General features: G+C 43.8%; 6 protein-coding genes and 1 long non-coding RNA gene across 9 annotated transcripts; 6 read left to right on the top strand and 1 right to left on the bottom strand.

The window, feature by feature from the left end:
- Positions 1–319: 319 nt before the first annotated feature.
- LOC128299490 (RNA-binding protein cabeza) lies at positions 320–5614 on the top strand. Of its 3 annotated transcripts, none has more exons than XM_053035476.1 (7): positions 320–461; positions 715–894; positions 1196–1301; positions 2189–2220; positions 3858–3967; positions 4042–4793; positions 4882–5614. In XM_053035476.1, exons 1-7 carry the CDS (start codon positions 452–454, stop codon positions 4922–4924), a joined length of 1233 nt encoding a protein of 410 aa, XP_052891436.1. In that variant the 5' UTR covers positions 320–451; the 3' UTR covers positions 4925–5614. The 3 variants fall into 3 exon arrangements, with proteins under 3 accessions (XP_052891436.1, XP_052891435.1, XP_052891437.1); XM_053035475.1 differs by having other exon boundaries at positions 2186–2220; XM_053035477.1 differs by lacking the exon at positions 715–894 and having other exon boundaries at positions 350–461; positions 2186–2220.
- Positions 5615–6170: 556 nt separating this feature from the next.
- LOC128299489 (transcription factor GAGA-like) lies at positions 6171–10400 on the bottom strand. Its single transcript, XM_053035474.1, has 5 exons — positions 9774–10400; positions 9532–9705; positions 9286–9472; positions 9080–9226; positions 6171–8998 (listed from the first exon to the last, which is right to left on the bottom strand). Exons 1-5 carry the CDS (start codon positions 9987–9989, stop codon positions 8265–8267), a joined length of 1458 nt encoding a protein of 485 aa, XP_052891434.1. The 5' UTR covers positions 9990–10400; the 3' UTR covers positions 6171–8264.
- Positions 10401–10867: 467 nt separating this feature from the next.
- On the top strand, positions 10868–11566 carry LOC128299491 (uncharacterized). Its single transcript, XM_053035478.1, has 2 exons — positions 10868–11329; positions 11397–11566. The coding sequence occupies exons 1-2, from the start codon at positions 10868–10870 to the stop codon at positions 11532–11534; spliced, it is 600 nt and encodes a 199-aa protein (XP_052891438.1). The 3' UTR covers positions 11535–11566.
- A 941-nt stretch (positions 11567–12507) lies between these two features.
- Positions 12508–14158, top strand: LOC128299303 (CLIP domain-containing serine protease HP8-like). Its single transcript, XM_053035222.1, has one exon. The coding sequence runs from the start codon at positions 12508–12510 to the stop codon at positions 13471–13473; it is 966 nt and encodes a 321-aa protein (XP_052891182.1). The 3' UTR covers positions 13474–14158.
- Positions 14159–14902: 744 nt separating this feature from the next.
- Positions 14903–17246, top strand: LOC128299492 (uncharacterized). Its single transcript, XR_008287301.1, has 5 exons — positions 14903–15150; positions 15980–16101; positions 16351–16545; positions 16637–16698; positions 16998–17246. It is a non-coding gene; the product is annotated as an uncharacterized LOC128299492 (long non-coding RNA).
- A 2205-nt stretch (positions 17247–19451) lies between these two features.
- Positions 19452–21374, top strand: LOC128296817 (phenoloxidase-activating enzyme 1). The gene is made up of 3 exons (XM_053032305.1): positions 19452–19749; positions 19829–20169; positions 20230–21374. Exons 1-3 carry the CDS (start codon positions 19563–19565, stop codon positions 21202–21204), a joined length of 1503 nt encoding a protein of 500 aa, XP_052888265.1. The 5' UTR covers positions 19452–19562; the 3' UTR covers positions 21205–21374.
- Positions 21322–24752, top strand: LOC128299296 (lysosomal acid glucosylceramidase). The gene is made up of 4 exons (XM_053035211.1): positions 21322–21375; positions 22894–22996; positions 23062–24478; positions 24551–24752. Exons 1-4 carry the CDS (start codon positions 21322–21324, stop codon positions 24648–24650), a joined length of 1674 nt encoding a protein of 557 aa, XP_052891171.1. The 3' UTR covers positions 24651–24752.
- The last annotated feature ends 105 nt before the right edge of the window (positions 24753–24857 follow it).

Genomic DNA, 24857 nt, shown 5'->3' with positions numbered 1-24857 from the left:
GCTGCGATTGACAATGTAAACATACAAGGTGTGTCGGCGATCGGGGGCAGTGTGGTGTAGAACGTTGTCGGATCGACAGTCGTTCTGTGGTGTAATCCGTGCGTATGTTGTGAATGAACGCCTGCATGTGTTTCTTTCCTATATTTATGAGTTCAGTTAATTGCAATATAATTAAATTTCTACAAAAAATGGCTTATTATAATGTTTTGCAGGAATAGCTAGAATAAAACGTGTTCATAAACGCCAATCCTCTACGCCACACGTTCAAATGTCAAAAGTGTTCAGTTGCGTTTGTGTGCGTGTGTTCATGAGACCACAAGGTATCAGCCTGACGTGAAAAATTAAAGCGCTCAAATAAAAAAGCAAACCTGAGCAGATAACAACAACGCGGTGCAGTTTTCAGTGTAAAAGAACTTGCATTTAGCAAAATATCGGACAAACCCGCATTGCTATGGCTGACCGTAAGTATAAAGAAGTGTACACAGCTAGTTACAGCGACATAAATTGTCGGTTATCATCCAAGAAACTCCTGCTTTCATTGAAGGAGAGATGGTGTCGTCCATCTTGAATATGTTGAAGCATGCTCTACCTCAAATGTTGCTTCGGTTTTTCGTACCACTGATGAATTTTAACTGCGTTCTTTTTCGCACTCGGGCCAATGCTCGCCTGCCATACGCTGATTTATTGTTTATTCTTTCCATTTGTTTGCGACAGAATACGGTGGATACGCCAGTAAGGATTTTGGGGGTGCTGCTCCGTATAGCGTTCCTCCACCACCGATTAATCAGAGCTACAGTCAGCCTCCCCCGATGAGCAAGTTTGGTGGTGGGGGTACCGGCAGCTACGGACAGCAGAGTTCCGGTTCTGTTGGCGGTGGATACGGTGGCCAAAGTGGTAAGTCCCACATTCGTTTTCTATAGCGTACAGGTTTTACTGGAAAACGTGTGACGGCCCGGTGCTTACGAGAACGAGAGGGAGAGCATAAGCGATAGTGTGAGACGAAAGCTAAGCAGTTCAAGGACATACAAGATTTAATGTTTGTTTGTTAAGGACCAGACCAGGGCAAGAAGAGGTATAGAGTGAGGCAATTATCATTAGATGGTTTAAGAACAACCGAATGGTAGAAAGCATTTTCGACAAACATACCAAACGCCCATGATTATGTGTTCTATATTTATCTCATTGCGATTTTCAGATTATAACGGTGGCGGAGGTCGTGGCGATAGTGGTGGCTACGGTGGTGGCAATCGTGGCGGAAACAGCTACGACAGAAGAGGTGGTAACCAAACCGGCGGATACAGGTGAGCATCGACAGTAGAGCCTGTAGGTTGTAAACGATCTTTGTCCCACAATACTATATCCCTTCGTATCTCCATGTAAGATATCCTTCTCTTTTTTATCTGACTCTCGTTACCGACCGAACTAAACAAAAGTAAATCCAGCGTCCAAGATATGTATGCATCGAAACAATAGTACAATGAAGAACTGCATTTAGTGTATATTAGCAAAGTCTCACCTAAAGTGGTTTATTCCGATGTATGAACGAATCTCGTCCATGGTTATTGTCACAACTATTGGCCAGACAATCCAATCACACCTTGTTATAATTCAATCAGAAATAATTCTTACCAATACATTGTCTCCTTGTTAATAAACTTTTTGTTGAACTACTTCTACATGTGTCGCATGTTGCACATGGTCTACAAATAAGACTAGGCGATACTCGCCCGCTGGTGTCGCCCTATGCATTCCAATCTCAATTTTGTACAGAACATTTACAACGGCTTTCCAGTACTGGCAATATACGTCTTAATTTTGTTTTGTACATCTCTATGCCCAAATGTTACTCTTTCTACGCCGAGCAGAAAAAGAAACATATAATTTAGTGTAACGCTAATTGAATCATATTCTTATCCTTATGCGATACATACTCCATGACACTAGTGTTGTTCGGTTCGAATCGAACAACAAGATACCATTTGTTTCTGAACTGAACCCATTTAAAATTGTGTGCAACCTATTTCTACATCTACTTCTACCTCAACCATTACTTCTCTATTACCACTATCTACTACTACTACTACTACTACTACTGGTACTACTTCTACTCTACTGTGTATGTGCGTGTCCGTGCGATCAACAACAAATATGTAACGAAAATGGTGTTTGGTTTCATGTGTTATAGCAGTGGCGGCGGCAACAAGGGTGGTTATAACAAAGGTAAACACCGAGCGACTGTTCGGTGAAAATATTATTTTTTCACTGTTCTATTATTTTATATAGTAAATACATCTTCAGCTGCTACTAGTATATTGAACCGTAAAAAGTACATGCAATAGCAGAGAGAGAGAGAGCGACAAAGAGACAGATCGAAATAATTTTAAAACAAGATTAACAAAGAAAAGCTTCATAAAAAGAGGGAGGCTAAGGATTCAACTTGCTGAAGAAAAGACACAATTTTCAATTTAGATGTTCCCGTAAGCTTCTCAAGTTTTGGCTCAAATCCGTATATGTGGTCTCATTATTTGTTCAAGTTATACAGCAATTTCTCATTTTGCTGCATCATTTGTCATTAGTTGGTTTTATAAGATTTGAACGTTTTGTAACACGGTTTGTGAACACATGATTCGTATTTTATTTGTTTTTTTTTATTAAACAAAGCAAAGTTTAAATTTTATTACTCGTCTTCCCGAGGTTATTCGCCACAGGGGCGAAATTAATGTGTTAGGTTTTTTAGTAACGACATTTCTTTCTTTTTGTTTGGTTAAAACCGCAAATTCAATTGCATTATGCAGCAAATTAACTTGGTTATTAAGTTAGAATTGCCTCTGTTTTCGTGTAGTCGTATGCACACAACACAGTTGTCGAATGTACTTTACATTATTACTGCTATTTATTGTTCTTTCTCGATCGGAAAGTTCGTTTTTTATTCATACATTGCATGAAGTTGTTATTATTCTTTGTAGACGAACAATAACGTAAGCCTACACAGCACCTCCTGGGGAACCGTAGTACAAGAGAAGAGTTTCTTCTAAAAAAATATATTATATCGTTAGTTTTTAGCTTCCATTATCGAACGCATAATGTGATATGATTTCTGTATAAAGAATATCGCTTCGAAATCGTGTTGGAATTCTGTGAAATGGTACGATGATGATATATGCAAGAGTTAACTGTTTGAATCGTACACTATTACTATACCGAGCGTATAAAAAGGTCCTATAAGTGCTTTATGAGTAAACACCGTATGAAATGATGACCGGCATGTGTGCCGGTCAAAGGTTGAGAACTAGCAAAACAATTGCCACAAGAAGTACAACACCACAGCGTAAGATACATCGCATGTGTATTGTGAAGTCTTCTGTGAAGACTGTGAAGTCTTAAATGTGAAACAGTGGACAAAATATTATCTTTACAATGATGGTTTACGTCGCCGTGTAATGTACTCAGTTCAAAGGAGCTGTTTCATAAATCAAGACGGAGAAGAAAAGGTCTATACCGATTTGGAACCAGTGTAGTACATCAGCTATAATATATATATATATATATATATATATATATATATATATATATATATATATCTTCTTTGAGATCGTCCTTAAAGGGTCATAATAACGTAAAGCGTAAAACACAAAACAACAGCATAACGAGGCGTACTATTTTAATTTAAATTAACCATACCGTAATCGATCCTGTTGTCCGCTAATCGACGATCGCTCATATATGTCTTTGCGTTTTTTCTTATCTATTTTTCTCACGATACACTCGACTCGATCGGAATATTTTCCGACGTTGATTTTCCCCCCAATTTTCGTCGAACGGCGAACACGGGACCGCTCGTTATCGTCACTGTGTAGGCGAGGGTGAAATGATCACACAGGAGGATACAATCTTTATCCAAGGAATGACACCGGAAACTACGGAAGAGGAAATTGCCGAACGTTTCGGATCAATTGGTGTGATAAAGGTACGTGTGTATTTATTTGTCCCCTTTTGGTTGTCCACCCTTTACTTACCTCTTCCTGTAATGATCTACAACAGCGTGACAAGCGTACGCAGAAGCCCAAAATCTGGATGTACAAGGATAAAGAAACGGGCAATATGAAGGGTGAAGCCACTGTCACCTATGACGATGCTAGTGCCGCACAGTCCGCCATCGGATGGTTCGATAACAAGGAATTTAACGGGGCGATTGTGAAGGTGACGCTTGCGCAACGTTTTAGCAACTGGCAGAACAAGGGTGGCAGCCGGGGTGGCTTCAACAAAGGAGGAGCTGGAGGTGGTGGATATGGCGGGGGCAGCCGGATGGGCGGTAGTGATCGCGGTGGATCGAGTGGAGGTGGCGATCGTGGTGGCTTCAACCGTGGCGGTGGAGATCGAGATGACAGCAGATCAAGACCTCCACCTGGTGGTGGAATGGGTGGAGGAGCACGTGGTGGATTCGGCGGTGGAGGTGGCGGCGGAAGCGGCGGTGGACAGGATCGCGAAGGTGACTGGAATTGTGGCGAATGTAACAACAAAAACTTTGCTTGGCGCAATGAATGTAACCGCTGCAAGGCGCCGAAGGGTGATGGGGCCGGCAGTGGCTCCGATGGTGGCAGTCGCGGAGGGTATGGAGGTGGTGGTAATCGGAATGGCGGTGGAGCGGGAGGTGGCCGAGATCGCGGTTCGTTCGGAGGGGGACGGGGTGGCGGTGCCGGCGGCCAGGATCGTGGATACGGCGGCGCGAATCGCGGAGGACGCGACAATGGGGGCAGTGGAGGAGGTTACGGTGGCGGAGCGATGCGGGGAAAGTAAGTTTTACACATGTTAGCGATGGTATATGAGCCGCGCCATTAATATGTGGTAAATTTTTTGGAACAATTTCATTTATCATTGCAGTGACAGAAACAACCGGAATGATCAACGACAACGCCCGTACTAGGATATGCAGGTTGCCAACTTCTTAGAGACACGACATTCATGTAACACATATTCAACCAGGGAATCGATGTCAAATTTATTTGTCAACCATTTAGCATCATAGTCAACAGTAACGGCGTGTATAAGTCAGGACATATACGTACATGTTTCGTACGTATTGGAGACAGGTTAGGGTGTATCATCGTTAAACTTGACGCTCGTCGTGCAGGAGATTGGTAGGGACCACAAACCTATCGCACACTATCACTTTCTGGCGCCAAATAGGTATAGAGTTGGAATTTAGGTTTGGGGCCCATCGAAACAATATACAGTCGGTAATGCAGCGATAACATGGTTCAACAGCAAACCGGGACTGACCGTATGTTTGGGCGACACGACGAAAAGAAAAGGAATTAATTGATGTAAAGGCGAATTGTACATGTATTATTTAGTGCACGTTTTCTTTACTAAGCAAATGCTTGGGAGGCAAATATCTTCTTTTAGGGTCGCATCTTCTGACGGTCGGAATGGATGGAACAGCCTCAGGAGGTTAGCAATAACTACAGATCACATCATTAGGAGAAGAGAAGCGAAGATTAAGTCTAAAATAATAATGCATTAAAAATATCCACCGTCCTCCAGACACACGCAGCTGGTCGCTAGGGAGAGATTTACCACGTAACACAATTAGAAAGAATAAATATAAGTTGAAACAAGTCTAATTTTTGCTGTTTAAACAATTAAATCCGATTTATGATTCTAGATTCCTATTACGCTCGAGATCAAATTTACCGATGTTCGACATGGTCGATTGCAGTCTTGGTATGATGCAGTAGTCTTTTAAACTTCGTACTGTAGTGAGACGTCGTTTGCCAATACAACAACCTTGGGACTAGTCCATCCCCAAGCATTGATATACGAGGCACATAATTGGACGCAACGGAATAGAAGTTGAGTTCGAGTACCTATAGAACTTTAAAGAGGTTTCGGATCCGACCCCATTGTAGAGTACCGTACACAATAGGTATATAAGACCCAGCAGCATCCATATCTCCAGAAGGAGCTACTCCAGTTTTCATACGTTAAATATCAACCGATACATGATGGTGTCAAACCGTTTGGAATACACGCTGCTACACTTTTTTCTACTCAGTTATTTAACGACACATATAACTGCATCCGCGGCCGTATTCTGGCAACTAAATCATCCGATGTTGAGTATCTACTTAATCTTACACTACGCATAGAAGCAGAACGTTTTACACTGTTTTCACCTTTGCTTTATTTATACGCCCAATTCAACGTCATCATTACCGATAATTGTTACTGTTATATCAATACTCTATATGTATGTATGTACAATAATCAGGCTAAAATGTGGGTGAGTAGTACGGTATGTAACATAAATTACGGAAGCAACAGATTAAACATGATTTTACGAGATGCATTACTTCTTCCGGTTCATCCGTTCTGCACCCTGTGCCCTCACCCCTTTTTCACAATTGCAACCGATTTGGAAACTCAACTGAAAGCATTCGCCTAGGGTTTTACATTTGTACGTATATTATTGTTTCCTTTTGCGACGTACGTGATGTTGCTTATACCGAATCTCTACTACACGTTTACACTATAGGACAGATTGTTTTCATGTACGTTCTTTGCATTCCCCTTTTTCATATGTTTTATCTCTCTTCTTGTGTTATTTGGTTTTACCACCGATTAGCCGACTTGGCTTGCCTTTCTTGGGTTGGGTCAGTCCTGTCCATGGGATGCACGATCGCAGGCGAGACACAGAACGAGCGTGTGGTCAAATTCGGTACCAGTATTCGACATCACACCCCTGTGTTTGGTTCTTCCGTACAATAGACAAAATTCTCGCTTTACCAATCTGATCTGAGGATCGTCATATGGACCCACATGTTTTTGACACCTCTGAATTAAACTATTTGAATGGCCCTATAAATTACGCATAGCTTAATCAATGTCACATGCCACAGTAGCAGCATAGTAACAGTACCACTGGGAACAGTTTTTAATCATGTATCACTATTAGGCTAGCTTTTGCTAAACAAAGCCCGAAAATATCCCAACATAGGTTGACACAGAGCAAAGGCAAAACATACACAATCGTTCATCGTTTAGCAAATCGGGCGTACTCGTTACAAGTGAACGCGTAAGTACATGGTACCAGTTAAAGTTTAGATACATCCAGTGGATAATAACTGCTGCTACTCTGCTACTCTTTATAACAGCATTTGGATGGTACTAGCTTGGAAAAGATATCTTTTGCTATCTTTTTTTCTCCATTTGAGCTAATTATGCAAAGTTGGCGTTGTAAAACCTAGCGTTAAAAACCTATGCACGGTTCATAACGTATCCCATTTTGTTTTGTACGTATAATTTCGTGTCACTGTAAGCATAACTTAAACCCTTACCAATCTATCGAAAGTTAAAATCAACCAAAAAGGGATAACGGAATTAAAAGGAAACATTCATTCGCTTCTTTGTGCATTCTGTTGCAAAACTCCCCTATTTTCCACTTTTGCTAGTCGATCCTGCGACACGGCTACCTTCAGCCAATAATGCTTAACTGGTTCGATTGGCGATCGTGTTTGAACTGCGTTTCGCTATTGCGCTCATCTTTGTTAGTTCCAGTTGACCGATGAAAATAACACGTTTGATTACATGACCACAAATCGATACAGTTGCCACCACGTGTCTGCTGTGCAGTAGATGTGATGGTTTTGAGCCTATTCTGCTTTACACCAGTACTGTCAAACTCATTTTGGCTAGTAGGTCGGATTGAACGAGGGAATCTTCTCGTGAGTCGTTTTCTTCAAACATTCCGACGAAGTTCTCGTTATTCCTTTGTGGCCTGGATCGAATGTCCTCTCACCGTATGCTTCACATGTCTACTTGACGTGACACTGGATCGCGATGTATTGTTGATTGTTTTCACGTAAAAAATGTTTCTCATATTGCACGTACATTAAACTATGTCCAGGAGAGTTTGTAACAGGCCGCTTACATTTTATGACCACCTCCTTAACCTAAACAGTGTGTAACGGTTTGGCTTTTTGGTGGTGGAGTGACATTTCTATACTCAGCACGTTACTGTATGAACTTTTTCCATCCAGTTAGTATGTATGACGGTGAGAGAAGTGACCAATGTGGATTAGGTACACTCGTAGCAGGTCCTCCGCCCAGTACTAACAAAACACAGGAACAGATAGCTCCGCATGGCAGCAAGAGCGAGATTTGTCAACCCGTAGTAGAGAAGTAGTGGTTGTGGTGGGGCAACAGTTAGCTGCGGGGAAGGCAGCACATGGCTTTTGGCGTGCACCCGGTTATCGTTGCAACGATTACTTGATAAAAGGATTCACCAGCTGTGAGGCGTCGTGGTGGTGATAGGGATTCCACGTGTTTGCGGTCGGTGCGGGTGCTTGCTGTTGTTGAGGTTGCTGCTGCTGTTGGGCCTGTTGCTGCTGCTGTTGTTGCGTTGGCGGAGGAGCTTGCTGTTGCTGTTGTGGGGGTGCTTGCTGTTGTTGCTGCTGCTGCTGCTGCTGCTGCTGCAGTTGCGACGTTGGGGGCTTTGTATCGACAAGCTCACCGTCTCCGGTGCTATTGGGATTGATCGAATGTATCGATGAGTAGTGTCGCTTCAGGTAAAGTTCAGAGTTGAAGTGTTTCTGGCAGATGGGACAGCATACGGCGGTCGGGTTGTGTATTAATCGCATGTGCTGTCGTAGATTGGACACGTTCGAGTAGAGCCGCGAACACACGGGACAGCAGCGAGGCGTTAGACAGTTCGCTTTGTCATCCGTGGATCGGTTGCTATTTCTACTGCTGCGTCCCTTGTTTTTGTCACTGTTGCCACTGCTGCCTCCGCTGCCCCCACTGCCGCCACCACCACCACTATTGTACTTCATGCTTTGCTCCGAGTTCACGGAGATGTTGTCGAGCGATTTCTCCATCCAACTGCTATCATCTTCCGATTTGTACTCGTGCACATTATGGCTGTGGCCGCCGGAGCCACCGGGTTGATTGGTTCCCGCTCCGGACACTGATGCGGGACCGGCCTGTGTGAAGCCCGCTACTAAAACAATACAATCCATTCAATCACATTACCCAGAACTAGAAGTCAGAACGAAAGGAACAACCGCGTCGACACACATACCGTTATTGATTCCCCCAAGATGGCCCATGGCAGTGCGTGGATTGTTTTTATCCGCGTATGGTTCCATACTGCAGTACGTTGGCGATTGGTGGGCACCTGCTTCACTGTCCAAGTATTCGACCATTTCCACTTTCGGTTCTACGTCCACTGCGAAAACAATGAGCATTTCATACCTTCTTACTATTGCCACACGTACACGCACTTACCATTTCCATCCTGGCCGCTGGCTGTCATCGAACCGTCTGCCACCGTTTTAACGCGCTTAATGTTCAGTACGGTCGATGATTGTAGTTCCTCAATGCCAGCGCGCTTCCGGCAGAACTCATCGAGCATTTGATCGTTTTTTTCGTCCCGACGCAGTACGTCCTGATGCGATGGTATGATCAAATCACCCTGCGGATAGAAGATGTGCATGCAACCCATTCTACAGCGGTAAATATGTCCCTACTCACATTATTCTCTTTACTCAGGCCTCGAATTTGTAGCCCTTCAGCCGTCTTGATGAACTCCTTCAGATTTTCGTTGGTGATGTGTACCTCCCCGAGGTACATGTACTGCAGAATGGCCTTCAGCACATCGTACTTCACATCGTTCATGAAAAATACCGGATGCGGGGATGGATTTTTCTAAAATTCGCAAAATGGCTGTGTTAGATACTCGGCGTGGAACTAATGTTTCGACATACGAATGCTACCTTTAGCAGTTCCTTGAAGTAAGGGCTGCAGGCAAACAGTACCAGCTTGTGCGCCGTAAGCATTCGGCCCTCGCAAGCGAACGTTATATCTACCAGATCGTCATCTTCACGCAGCTTTTCGAACTGGGTGCTGACATTTTTCTGGAAGTTGTTCCACTTCAGGTAGAACAATTCGTCGTTGTTGACAAACGATTTTTCCCCCAGTCCGGTCGACATTGTGCTGGATCGCACGGTGCACAAGGTGGGTTTGTTGTTATTGCTTTCGCCTACGTTTCCGTGCTGATGCTGATAAATAAACACTACCTTCACCACTTTGGTAAGCGCCCGCAGGCTGCAACGGGCCACACAACTAGCTACTGCCCTTAATGTTTGATATGAATCAAATGAATCTGACCACAAACGGCACACAACTAGTACCCCGCCCGGCCAAGAAAGCTAGAGCTGGCGCATATCCATCTGCCTGTCGGTGGCAATTGTTATTCCTTGAGGGTGAGCGTTTGCCGTTTTTTCATTACACCATTTATCGCGTACTGCGAAGCGCGATGCAACTGCAGGGCGGTAGCTTTTCGTCGAGGAATTTTCGCCACTTTTCACACCGTCCACTGACCATCGATTTTCAGCCGAAAGACACCTTCAAACTGGCACGGCAGTGATGCTAGAAACAGCATTTCTTCGACGAATTAAACCATTAAAAGTAATTAGTCTCTTTTTTCGTATGTATTTTTGTAAAATTGACAATTAACTGTCATTAGCAGTGCGACCGAAGCTGTCCGTGCATTAAGAGTGCGTTCGATGCCGTTTCGAGCAGCCGCAGCGTGGACCCTCGGTGGTGCAGCGTGCCAAGCGGTTTGAGTAGAACATCGTTTGAAATGTGCGCCTTTTGATGAGAAGATTGGTGGTATGCAGCAAACAAATATTTTGATCACTTTTTTATGCATCTTTTCTTTCGTTTGTGGTAGAAATTAACAAAAAAATATTTAATTTTTCCAACGCAACCATGGATCTAAACTCGAGCAGCTTCAAACTAGTCGAGCAGGTGCGATTTCAACTGACAGTTCTCAACGCAGCAAAATAAAAATAATTATTCGACCAAAATGTCCGTTCCCAACGTACCGATTTGCCGGATTTGCCTTTCGAACGATGAGCTACAGGTTTCCTTGTTCAGTGAATACGCGCAACGGAAGCTATTGCTTACGAAGATACGGGTCTGTTTGCCAATAACAATCACCCACGCTGATACGTTGCCGGTGACCATCTGCAGCCAGTGTATCATTCGGTTGGAACAATTCTACGAATACTACTGCAAATCGGAAACGTCACAACGAATTTTAACGGCAGGCAATGGTAATCTGGGTGATTCAACTCGCCGTAGGACACATGGCGAGAGTTCCCAGGTTAATGCGACACTGTCCAGGAATGGAGCTACACCCAGAATAAGCACGAGAACGTGCGCAGTGTCTGAGCAAAACGGGCATGGTTCCATGTCGATTGCCGACCAGATGGATCCGATCCTTACGCTGTCACCACAAGTAACACGACCAGCTGTTTCGTGTGAGGTAAGTACTATGCAAAATCATTAGGTACCGTACCATTTCCGGTTACAAAAATTTCAACGATCGACAGATGCAAACCCCTCGGGCCTCGATGTCTCCTCTACCAACGTTGAGCTTTTTGCGGCACGTATCGAAAGACAGGACCAAACGAAAGTCGAAGAAAGCTTCGACACAAAATGAATTTAAAAAATTTGTAGGAACAGGTTAATAAATGAGAATGACTTTGACAATAAATAGTTAGATAACACTAATTTGAACCCCCTGTCTTGACTGAGAGCCTTCGAATCCCAGTTGGGGGGTGCCATGGTGGTAGAGAATATACCTCAAACATGGAGATCACAAGCTGACTAAGCTGCCTGCGTTCAATTTAGTCATAGCATCCATCTTCCCAAGGGGTTGCTTTTCATTGTGAATCTATTTTCAATTATTGCAGACATATTAACACTTTGTACTCCTCGGCAGTGAAAGATCTAACGGTAGGCGGAGTAGCCGGCCGCTGTGAAGTTAATCCCGAGGAATGCTGAATGGCTGTAGTATACGGCACGAAAAGCGACGCACTTACATACATTGATGAGTGTGATCTGTTTGCTCAACAATCAGAGTATGCAATCTTTTTTCTCAAGAATCAGAGTATTAGATTATACGGCCCTCACAACGGAACCGTCATAATCGAATAAAATAAATAAAAATCAGAGTATGGGTATGTTAAGCATGTGTGTTCTGTTGGCCCCGTTCGGTTTGTATTGAGGCTGAATCGCAATTAGGTTTCGCTATCAGCTACTAAGTATCCGACGTCAACGGGGACATTCATACATTATACTGCCAGTTTTCGATAAAGCGATTTTGTCCAAGCAGTACCATAACGGTACATGTTACTTCTACACCTCTAATTCTTCCAATTCTCGGACGCTTGGATAGTAACCTCCAAAAACTACAGCACTAACTCACCATTCGGTATATCATCATCGAAGGTATTCCTTGAAGGCTGCCAGCTTGTGTCCCGACCTGATTTCTCTCTTTAATGGTACAATTACTTTCGCAAGCCTCGCAGTATGTGCGAGTGATCTCACGCCCACGCACCGTACGTGCAGATTACGCCCTTTCGTACGACTTGTCTGAACACTCACATTCAGTCGATCTTTAACTCCGCTGCCGTGCAGTTGTGCGCAACAGAAACAAAAATGGTTACAATTTATCTATTTCCACTGATCGTCACCGTTATCGCTCATCACATCAGCATTTCCTTTGCAAACGAACCAACCGCATCTGCATTTCCCAACTGTGAGAGACTTAGCGGTGGCGTGGGATTCTCCGTACCGCGCATTCTTTGTAGCGATCAACCAGATACTACATCGGATTATGATACCGATAGTTCGGTGTGCTGTATACCACCGAGATCCGATCGCTTAATCTCGCACCCGAACGCATTCAAACTGTCTCAGTCGATGTGTGGGTTGATTGCGGTAGAGGATAAAATTGAAAACGGTACGATCGCACAGCGCGGGGAATTCCCATGGATGGCGAAGTTGATTTACAGCATCATTCACGTGTGTAGTGGTACGCTGATTCATCCACGGTACGTACTGACTGCCCGGCACTGTATGAAACCACAACTCTTAAAAGTTCACCTTGGCGTTCACGATCTTCAGGAAGAGTCCCCGGAAGTACAGGAGATAAATATCTTCCAAACATTTAAGCACAACTCATATGACGTAGGATTATTGCGATTGGCTAAATCGGCCACAGTGGATGGTGATTTCGTGCGGACGATCTGTTTGCCGATTTTCTCGCGTCTCCGCATGTATTTTCCCCCCAAGGTTATCATTAGTGGGTGGGGAAACACGGAAAAAAATAGAGCGTCGCACGTACTGCTGAAAGCGGACACAGCAGTGCTGAAAGATGACCCAGAATGCGACATGGCCTATATCGTCTGTGTCGGTGGAGTGAATCACCGCAATCACTGTCCTGGAGATTCCGGCGGACCGTACCAGGCATTCAGTAAATACGGAAGACATCCCGGAGAACGCGTTGTGCAATACGGCATCATAAGGGATGGAACGACCTACTGTTCCCGTCCAGACTATCCAAGCAGAGGTATACTGGTGGGTTATGTCTTGGACTGGATTCTTGACCAAATGGAAATATAAACTGGAACTGGAAATATATATAAAGTGTGGTGTGTGCGTGTGTGATGAACATCGGTTTCAAAATGGCAATGGAAAAATTAAAACACTTACAGTTATACGGTTTGTTCAGTTATAGTCTGAAATTCAATTATACTTACTCCGTCAATTTTCTGTCTCCGTCAGTTTCAAAACTGTTTTAACGAGTTTTATTTTGAACCCGTTGTCGAACTCGAAATATAATATGTTCAGAAGCTACTCAGAACAATGCCTCCAGATATCCAGCCGACAATGAATTCCATCCACCGAATAACGTATGGAGTACCTGGTGATATGCCCAGGCCACCAATCCGTTTCCAGGAAACTTGGCCCAAAGTTGCTCTACTACCCCCCTGGTTGCACTCAATCTCCAACAGATCGAACTCCACGTGATGGCTGTCGGACACTTTCTTGGTAGGGCATACGCCTACCATCCTTATCAAGTGTGCCAACCATCGTATTGTATGTGTGCTCCACGAAACAGCAATGGTGCATGGTGCATGGTGATATCGTTGACATCCTCGGCCAGTATCGTCCAACATTCATGGCATTAGTGACCAGCGTAACATATCCGAGTATGGTAGAATTATTCAATTTCTTGTACTGGTATAAATACTGCATATGAGCTTAAATAAAGATCAATCTTGTGGATGCTGTGCGGGCTCTCGGACAGACCCCGCGAAGGAATAATCTTCATAGTATGAGAGTATCGCTGGCAGCAGCAAAACTAAAATTGTAAAGGAATGTTCTGCCCCGATATGTTCTGACGTCTTCGGTGGCTTAGCAATACGTGAAGGATCTGACAGTTGGTGGTTTTTTTTGGATATCCTGACGCGCGAATTATATGCTTCCAACAACCACATTGTTTGCTGTTGCAAACTGGATCAATCTACTACCATTGTCGTTAGTCTTGAGGCCGACTTTGTGTTATTGACATAGAGGTGGTTTTATTAGTCAAAATTTACAATACAATTACACATTAAAACTTGAACAATAAAATACGGGACATAAGTAAGTTCGTGCAGTCAGGAGTTAGGAGCAGAGAGAGAAAGAGAGTTTTCAACTCTGCCTTTGACGCCGAATGTCAAAAGGGAGTGCTTGACGTCTGCGCTTAGCTCAGTATTAGCCCAGCACAGGGTGCTCCCAACACCGATGACCTCGGATTTCCCCTCCTACTCGGTTGTGCAGGAAAGCCTGTGAAACCTCCCCCTAGACATTTCGAGTAGTTTTTCACACGTTCCTCAAGCCGCGCACCTCCCTTGGTCCACACATTTCTGGTCGCACACAAGATTTCATATTGACCTCTCTTTCTCAAATATACCTGTCTTACTCTAAAGACGACCAACGACCAGTTTCGATCCACCCGAACGTGTCTGTACACAGTGATTTCACGTGTATGATTGTGTTGGTGCATATGAAACGCGAGTTGCTGAAAATTTGACAAGTCCAAGGAAGCCTGGTAAGCAAAACAATAACAATCGCGAATCCGAACTTATATTTTATATCTTTTTAGCAAATAAATTGTTCCGCACGGATAAAATGGAAGTCGGAACCATCCCAGCATCTGCGCCGTCGCCGAAGATTCAAGAAACGCCGCAAAAGTCAACGCATTGGCGTGTTCCGGTACAGTTTCAGTGCCGGCATCGACGGAGAAGATCTTTGGTAAGTAAAATCGTTTTTGTATACTAAATATAGTGAATTAATTAGCGGAAGTGTTATAAAATGTGTTCTAGAATGTGTTGTGCATAGTTTTAAGCTTTTGTGGGTAGAAAAGTGGGGTTATCGAGATCCTTGTGCTGCAAACGCGCACTCTCAGAAGATGAATCCCCTAATTTGTGTCTGGTTCTATTTTGATACCAGCATCGCTGAAAATAGTGTAATATTAAGTGTAAAGTGAATAACTAATGTTTTATGAACACAGTTGTGCATTCATTTACGGGTTTAATCGCAATAAACCAATTATATGCTCAAAGCATAGTTTGGTGTTGTGGGTGAAAAGTGAGGTTAGGTGAACCACTCCTCGATCGAGTGAAATGATTCTGATTCGGGAACCAAAGCGGATTTGCAACTTTTCCCTGGCCATTCGGAATGAAAGACAAGACACTGTTCTTAGTTATTATTGTGTGAATAGTGCGTTTCCGTGGCCCGAGGATGAGCTTACGGCATGTTTGTGGTGTTATGTTCGCTTTCCGGATCGCTATCCGCGACGTTCCGTCTTAAGAATTCGGATTGCATTTCCGTCGTGTGTGATCTGGGGTTAAACCTATTTTAAGCTTGGGTTGATTATCGTTCAATCCGTTGCAAAATGTCCTTTTGGTTTACTGTAATCTGCAAAAGCATTGTAGTGCTCATTGTACGTGGCATCCACCGTGTGATGGAATGCGACTAATGTATAGTTTTTTGTTGTTATCGTTGATAAGTAAATTTATAATATGATTATTATTTCTACCAATAACACTATAATTAATTCGATCTCATCTTTCGACCGCAGATGTTCATCATGCGCTCATCGTTGTCCGACCGACGCTTCCAAGGAGGTACTGGACAGTTGTGTGAACAAACTGAATTTTTGAAACGAATTCGCAATATGAAGCTCGTCTCGTCATACAAGGAGTAAGTATATAATAATGAGTATTTTATTCAACTATCAATACCAGACTAACTTAGGTTTATGGATCTATCGAGATGTATAACACGGGAGCATCCGTCTGCTGTCGTTGCGGAACATTGAGTTATGATATTATTGTTGTAGTGTCTGATGTCCACGTGTTGTATTGGATCGTGTTGTAGTCTGGCATGGCGTTGCGTAATTACATATCATTTCATTCTAATGTTCATTTTATCATTTTATCCTATTTACAGAATACGGATTCAATTTGCTCTGCGCTGAAGTCCCTATGTTCCTCTGGAGGGTCTCAAGCTGACGGCTTGGTAGCTCTGAAACCTGGAGTATCCACTCCGTCCTGTTTTGCGTCCTGTCCGCCCAAGGGTTTCGGATTACCTCGTACACCCACATTCGAACAATACATTCGAATCCAGACCCCATTGCAGAGCAGTGTAAGTATTTATCGTTTAAATTGAATTGATATCTAACTAATTTTCGTTTAACAATTATCATTTTAATTAATCCATCTCATCCTATTTACAGAATGCGGGATCAATCCATCGATCTAATGCAACGGATAATTTCATCGATGCAGATTGTAAAAGGTAAATGTTATAACATCGTAAATCGTTGTAACACAGTGCTTGAAAGTGTGTATAGAGAATTTATCTTTTTTTTCCGTCGTACAGTTATCCGATAATTGTAGTATTTTTTTTATTCAAAAAGAACGGCCAGGCCGTATTACTTGATAGTTACAGTATTATAATTATGAAATTCGTTTCACCATTGAAACCTTTTCTTACCATTCTATACATTACGATTTCATGCGTCGTTGCAATGATGCAATGATAATTTATCACATTCGTTGTACTAATATATTACGATGTTTTCTTTTCTATTTTAGTGAAACCATCCTGGGCAATGAAGAACAACGAATCGTAATAATTTAAGAAGAATGTTTCTCCTAGAAGATAGATTCAGATAGTACATAACATTCGAGATATGTACAAGCATATCCGGTAGTATCTGTTGCAAAGAGTGTGCTACGAGTCGTTGGTTAATCGTTGATTAGGATTTTACTTCATTTTATTTAGGAGTTCAGTCCAGATCGTGATCTAGGGACAGACATGATTCTAGGGACAAACAGATTTTCATGAGGAATAGGTTGTGCGTAATTGTATCCTTGGCAGCATTGCAGGATATTATTGTAATTAACTATGTTTTCAATATTTTTTATGTGTAAAAACGAAATGTAGAAATAAAACATATTTATTTTTTTTATTAAACCACAAATAAAATTAAATCAGCTGGGCGAAAGAAAACGAATATCACCACTACATACACATTCCGAGCGATCTCACACACACATGCATACCCCTGGGCTGCAAACGCTCACTCACACACCCTCAGGAGCACGTAGCAGAATCCCCTAATTTTCCCCTATTTTCATATAACGAATCCCCTAATTTTGCAAGAGGCTGAAGCCATGTGAACCGACATTAGGGGGTTGCATACAGGTTCGAGAACTTGTTTGCCCAGGGGGCTTCTAATGGCTTCGGATGTTCCTATATTACAGAGCTAACAGAAAAACAGTCAGAAAATAAGAAAATTAATTAATAACAGACAGGAAGGGCCCGACACAACCTAGTTGGTCGCTACGCCAACAAGAAGTCTATATTGGGTCTTTCATGAAAAATATGGTCACACTTCATTTGCTCGTTTACAAGTTTCTGTAATTAAGGACTTGGTTGTATGGCGTGACACACCTCTCAGTTTCTCACATCACATAGATTTTATAACCAGCAATCATCGGTAGAAATCATCTGTAATGAAATGAAATGATTTTTTTTACATTGGGCCTGTGTCAGCCCATTGGTCATTGTTGTAGTACTGTTTGGTAATGTGGTCCCCCACAGATAAGATCGTTCCAACGGTCTTTTACAGTGAGACTTAAACATTCCTAGCCAATCGCTTCCCTGGTCTGGCATGTGACGAAGATGATAGATGCACGGTTTAGTGTCCTTCGAAGCCCACGTGTTTCTCTGCCCAATCTAATATCATTGTCCCATTCCCCTTACTTTTTCCCTCCCGCCTTTGTGCAAGATTTCCTCTATCGATTTCTCTTAACCCCGTCAATGGCAACCAGAAAAACATCATATTCCAGGCAACCAGTTACCCGGGAAGCCAGAAACTTTGGATGCTTACAACTTTTAAATACGTAATCCAATATCGATGCATTGTGATGAAGATTAATTTAACTCTTCTCGTCTACACTGCTATTCATATGTCGCCTCAGCACGTAATCTATTTCATGTTATGGCTTTTTAAAGTTGACATGATGTATGATGGTTATTAAAGCTGTACATCACGAGTCTAACGTAACATTTTCAGCATTTTACTGAAAGTGACTGAATAAAAAAGTTATAGTAAGTTTAATCTGAATTAAAACCGTGGCGCTATCAGCTTTTGCATTGCTTTATCACCAGTTAGCAATGGTCTTCGCAACGCAATTCTTTAATGTTGTCATTCGCAACAGAACAGAGAAAAAACTGAACTTAAGATTAACAATACACTGGCAATACAATGTATGACTGATAGGGAGAACCCATGGCGAATCAGGTTTGAGACAAGAAGAATAATACGCATGGTTTCAAGTTGCAAACTTCCAACACACTTATCAAGATCATACGGATATGGTGCCGATTCTTGCGAATGAACGGAATTACAGTAAACAATGCTCAGAGCAGTGAGTAGAAATTGTTTCTGACTTCCTTCAGCAAGCTTTCGATAAGAGACACCTTTAGCAAGAAAGCAAATAAAGAACAGTTCGCTATCTGACATACAGCACTGGGACATACCCTGCCGATTGTGTTTCCCCAGCCGAACCAACATGAGTCACGCATTGATACTAATCATATGAAAAACGACTCCTCCACACGTGAAGCCGGCAACAACGGCCGATGACATAAATGTTTGCAGTCGGCTTTTTAACCGGTTCCGAACTAGATGGCAGGCTCCAGACACCGTATTTATCAATCTGGAACCGACTTCGACTTCGATTTGGAACATGCCATATGCTAACATGTGTTGGATTGAAAAATTATACAATTTCAGTAACCATAACCGTTTGTGATTATTGTTTTAACCAACTATTGTAATTAATCAAACAAACCAATACGCTGGAGAAGCTGCATTCTTATACGAACTAATATTTTTGCTTTGCTGGACCGGAAAGACGCATTCTCCGTACGGTCCTCTTTCAAGGAATTATTTTTTTTCTTTTCTTGCCTGCTGTACGAATACATCCCGGCTAGAAATTCCACTCGTAAAACTTCCCCCGAAAAAAAAACAACGACTGACGAAGAAATGTATGTTTCACATTACAACCACCTTCACGCAAGCTTTCCGTCGATCAGAACGATCCTACACAGCAAGTCTAATAACTTGCGAATCTCGACAAATCGCATGAATGTGCGTGCGATCTTACTATCAGCAAGAAAAATCCCCATCCGCGTTCGAGTTCCTCTTGTTATACTGGCTGGACGCCATTCACATTCAGTTGATCTTAAACTTCGAGTGCGTGCAGTTGTGTGGGAAAGAAGTTACAATGGTTTCGGTCCGTTTCTTCTCGCTGATCGTCGCGTATATCGCCATTGGTAAGTTCTTCTGGCACTGCCTACATTGCGGTACGTGTCTATACCGACTTCTGTTATACAACTTTTCATTCCCGCTCAGGAGGTTTCGCGGCGGATGCTACACAAATCGTATGTAGCAACACGGACCAACGATGTGTGCCGATTCGACACTGTTCACCGGTGAACGTGCGTGTCCGAAATAACGAGCATAAAACAGATGTTACCTTTTTGAACAAGCTCAGAAGCATGATCTGTCGGTCCGAAGACTTGCAGGACAATAGGACTTACATATGCTGCCCGAGGTCCAACATCGAATGCCATCTGAATGGGAAACCGGGTGCCTGTGTACAGCGTGAACGATGTCCGAAACTAATGTCGACCACAGAGGAAATGCTGATGCGTTCCAGCGAAAAGAATCTTTGCTACGTACACAAAAAAAAGGTTTGTATGCGTCAGCTACAGAGATGTTATTTGCATTCAATATCTGCTTGCGTCTTTCAGAAATATTTCTGCTGTACAGATGGTGACTGTACCTCGAACAAAAAGTTGTGTGATCAGGAAGGACCCACAGCATCAACCACATCTGCATTTCCCGACTGTAGAAGCAGCGGTGCGGCGGGATCTTTAGTACCGCGAATGCTTTGCAGCGATTATCCAGCCGGGTCCAGACGGCCAGTAAGGAACACCGATAACGATCGAGTTTGTTGCGCACCACCGAGCCCCGATCGCTTAATTTCGCACCGCAAGGCCAGAAAACTGGATCAAACGTTGTGCGGTACAACGGCGTTAGTTGATAAAATTCAACACGGTGAGAACGCAAAGTACATGGAATTTCCGTGGATGGCGAAGCTGGTTTACAAGTTAAAACCCAAGACTTGTAGTGGTACGTTGATTCATCCACGGTACGTACTCACTGCTGAGCACTGTATCAAATCGGATATCGAAAAAGTTCTGCTCGGCGTACACGATTCGCGGTACATGTCGAAGGAAGTGCAGGAGATTAAAATCATGAGTCCTTTTAAAAATAAGTTATACGACGTAGGACTGTTGCGATTGGCTAAATCGGCCACAGTGGATGGTGATTTCGTGCAGACGATCTGTTTGCCGATTTTCTCGCGTCTCCGGATGTATTTGCCCCCCAAGCTTATCATTAGTGGGTGGGGAAACACGGAGAAAAATAGAGCGTCGCACGTACTGCTGAAAGCGGACACAATGGTGCTGAGACAAAATGATAAAGATTGCAACAAGGACCATACCATCTGTGCCGGTGGAGTGAATCACAGCAATCACTGTCCTGGAGATTCCGGCGGACCGTACCAGGCACTCAGTACATTCGGAGAACATCATGGAAGACGCGTTGTGCAGTATGGCATCATAAGTGAAGGACCGGCCTACTGCTCCGATCCAGACCGTCCGAGCAAAGGTTTACTAGTGGGTTACGTCCTGGATTGGATCCTTGACCACATGGACATATAAACTGATGAGTAGTGTGAAGTGGTGACAAACCGGTACAGGTCATACAATGTCGGGTTAAAATACTCATAGTTTTATACGTATTGCAACAAGACACTCTATGTTGAACGCAGAATAACAATGTTAACGCCCCATAGTGGGAATAATAAACTTCACTCCAAGTCTCTGGAGATCGTGAGATGAGATCTACCCTGGTCATGAGTACAATAAGTTACTGCTTTATCTGAACAGTTACGTCCAACATGTGCCGGACGATAAGGCATTTTTCCTCGCGAGGTTGCACCGCTGTATCACCACGACGGTGTATGCGTTAAAATGTATTCGATAGCTTACATCGAGAGAGCGTTCATAACGCATGGTCGCTCTTTCCGTATAAACCCAACAAACCGGACTTTGTATAGGTGATAGAAGCAGTATTGGCAGCAGAAGATTAATCAATCAATTATTCTAAGTAATTCTAGGGTAACTTCCGGGGGTTACGGTTTGCAACGGGTCTAGGCTATCAACACACACACGTTTCAATTCGTACCGTCAACAGCTTGAGACGGGTTTAAATTATTTACTTTGCCCCGCACAGCTGCTTTGCAACGTTGCAACGAATACAGTGCGATGCATTCGTTTAGCCGCACCATCATATTGATATATAACTGAGTGGAATAATATCCGAATAACTTTTATTTTTCTAAAGTTTTCACTAACTTTTCAAACGCATATTATAACAAACGTTACATTAGCATTAGTTCGTTTTAACAAGTTCAAACTATGGGGGTTGAATAAAGGGGGTGTTGCATTCGTTTAGCAGCACCGCCGAAATGGTAAATAGGTCGAACTGTATTGAAATTATGTTTTATTCTTAAACTTTGGTAGCTTCTCTTTTGGTTTTACAACAACTACAAATATTTCCTTCGAGTCGGTTTCCTTCTCTGCACTTGATTTGTTTAGTAAAACAGGCGATTTTTTTGAAATATTACATTAAAATAAGTTAAAAACATATGTTTTATATGACGAAAAAGATATTTTCGAACAATTTTTCACCTTTTTGTTGAGTTTTTTGTGCTATAAACTAGCTCATCTGACAAATTTCCAAACACCGCGTATCTCCGCGTATCACGGGGACTGCCTGTACTCGTTTTTTTCAATTTACATTTTATAAATGAAAAAAAAATGATCCTTTTACATCACATACCCACAAAACTGCAATAAATAATTAAAAATTTGTGTTTCGTTAGAATGGCAGGCCGTATCGACTTATTTTTAGCACGTAGCCGGATAGCCAGTCCTTGCTACGGGGGTTTGGTCCGGATGGGATTTTCCTCGGTCCTGTCATGTGCCGCTACCAATACACCACCGGAGCGCGCCATATGGAATATGGAATATTTTAATAAATATAGTATGAGTTATACAGTTAAAGAAAACTTACGTATAGAAAAGTAACAGTTATTCGGAGTAGCGTTGGTGTGGCCAAACGATCGTATCGCACTGTACAGCTTTCGCCCCTACGCACTGACCGGTACGTTACAGCCACTGTTTGCCGTTTGCTCGCTGATTGCTCGCTTTCTTCGTGTATGAATGAAACCATTGTGGTTTACGGCGTGTTATCGTTGAACTCACCCCCACGTGGACAGTCGTGGCAGAGAAAGTGATTTCAGCACCGCAGCCGGCTGGAGGGCTCGTCGCTTGGTCAGTGTTTAGTCGAACTTGTGCAGTGTGACAATGCGATACCGACGGTCGCTAGCGTTGGGTAGCTTATCGTTTTGCGGGATTGTCCTACTGGAATTGCTACGAACAAGGCTTGGTAAGGGAGGGGAAAAAAGCAGTTTGGTGGGCATTATGTAACGATGCGAATCTGTCCTATTGTAGCTACTGCGGGAGGTTTACCATGTGCGTTGCGGCAGTATGCGAACGGAGCGGTGTGCGTGTGCAATGCAACCTACTGCGATACGCTGGAATTTACCGAACCGACGGAACTCGGTAGCTTTGTGCTCGTGTCGAGCAGCAGTGGCGGATTGCGGTTTGCGCTGGCCGAAGGTAACTTTTCCCGGACCACCAAGCAACGTCAAGTCCGCGCGGAAGATATCACGATCACGCTCGATCCGCTCAAGCGCTTCCAAAAGGTGGAAGGTTTCGGTGGTGCCTTTACCGGTGCGGTATCGCACAATCTGGCGCTTCTAAACCCTTCGCTGCGCGACAGCCTCTACAGTGCGTACTATTCTAGGACGCAGGGGATTGGCTACCGGTTTATGCGCATCCCGATCGGTGGCTGCGATTTTGATCTCGCACCGTGGGCGTACAACGAATTGCCGATAAACGATGTGTCGCTGTCGAACTTTACCGTGCTGGACGAGCGAGATGTGGTGAAGGTAAACCAAATTAAACAGCTGATGGAAGTGGCGGGCAACGATGACGTTCGTTTGATCGGTGCCGCGTGGAGTCCGCCACGGTGGATGAAGTCCAACAACGATTGGACCGGATCAAGCCGACTAAGGCCCGAGTATTACCAAACATGGGCCGACTATCACGTGCGCTATCTGGAGCTGATGCGCGCTGCCGGGTTACACTTCTGGGCCATTTCTACCGGCAATGAACCGCTGAACGGTGTGATCGGGTTCCCCTTCATACACTTCATGAGCCTTGGCTGGACGGCACCGGATCAGGGCCGGTGGGTAGGGCAGCATTTGGGACCAGCGCTGAAAAGCTCACCCGTCAGCGATGTGAAGCTGTTCGGTTGCGATGACCAGCGGTACACGTTCCCTTGGTGGTTCACGCTGATGGATCAAGGACACCCGAACGCGACAAGCTATCTGGACGGGTTGGCGGTACATTGGTACTGGGACGGTGTGGCACCGGCTGCCCTGCTGGATCAGACTGTGGCCCGCTACCCGGACAAGTGGATCTTCAACACCGAGGCATCGCTCGGTGACAAACCATTCCAGCAGCACCGCCCCATCCTTGGTTCGTGGGACCGGGCCGAATCGTACATACTGTACGTGATGCAGGACCTGCTGCACAGTGTGCACGGTTGGATCGATTGGAATCTGGTGCTGGACGAACGCGGTGGTCCAAACTACGCCAACAACTTCGTTGAGAGTGCCGTCATCGTGAATGCCACCTCGCAGGTGGAAGCTTACAAGCAACCGATATTTTACGGGTTGGGACACTTTTCCCGCTTCATTCTGCCCGGATCGGTACGGTTAGAGGTGCGCTCGTCAAACAGCGACGTGGCAGTCGTTGCGTTCGAACGGACAGACAAGCGAACCGTCCTCGTGTTCTACAACAAGTAAGTGATGCATAAAGCAAACGTCTGTTGAACAGTTTTTTGAACACAATTCCTTCTTTTTTTTTATTTTAGAGCAAACTCGAAATCGACTGTCCGGATAGAGGACAAACGGTACGGCAGTGTACGAGTACGTCTACCGGCTAAATCGGTGCACACTTTGCTTTATCTGTGAGACTGAATGTTGTGTTTGGCTGGTCTGCTGGAATTCTACATCCACCCAACAAATCCCTCGCAAAGAAAAACAACCAACAGATCGTAGTATAGATATCGTAGAACGAACACCGAACGAGGAACTCAAAATTCCTCCTATGAGCAAGAATAAACCTGTGCGCAAAGGCACGCGTTCTCGAAGCTGAAAAATATACCTGTTGTATAGGGG

Source organism: Anopheles moucheti, chromosome 2 (genome assembly GCF_943734755.1).
Source record: "Anopheles moucheti chromosome 2, idAnoMoucSN_F20_07, whole genome shotgun sequence".
NCBI lineage: Eukaryota > Metazoa > Arthropoda > Insecta > Diptera > Culicidae > Anopheles > Anopheles moucheti.
This window is presented reverse-complemented; position numbering and strand designations above follow the sequence as displayed.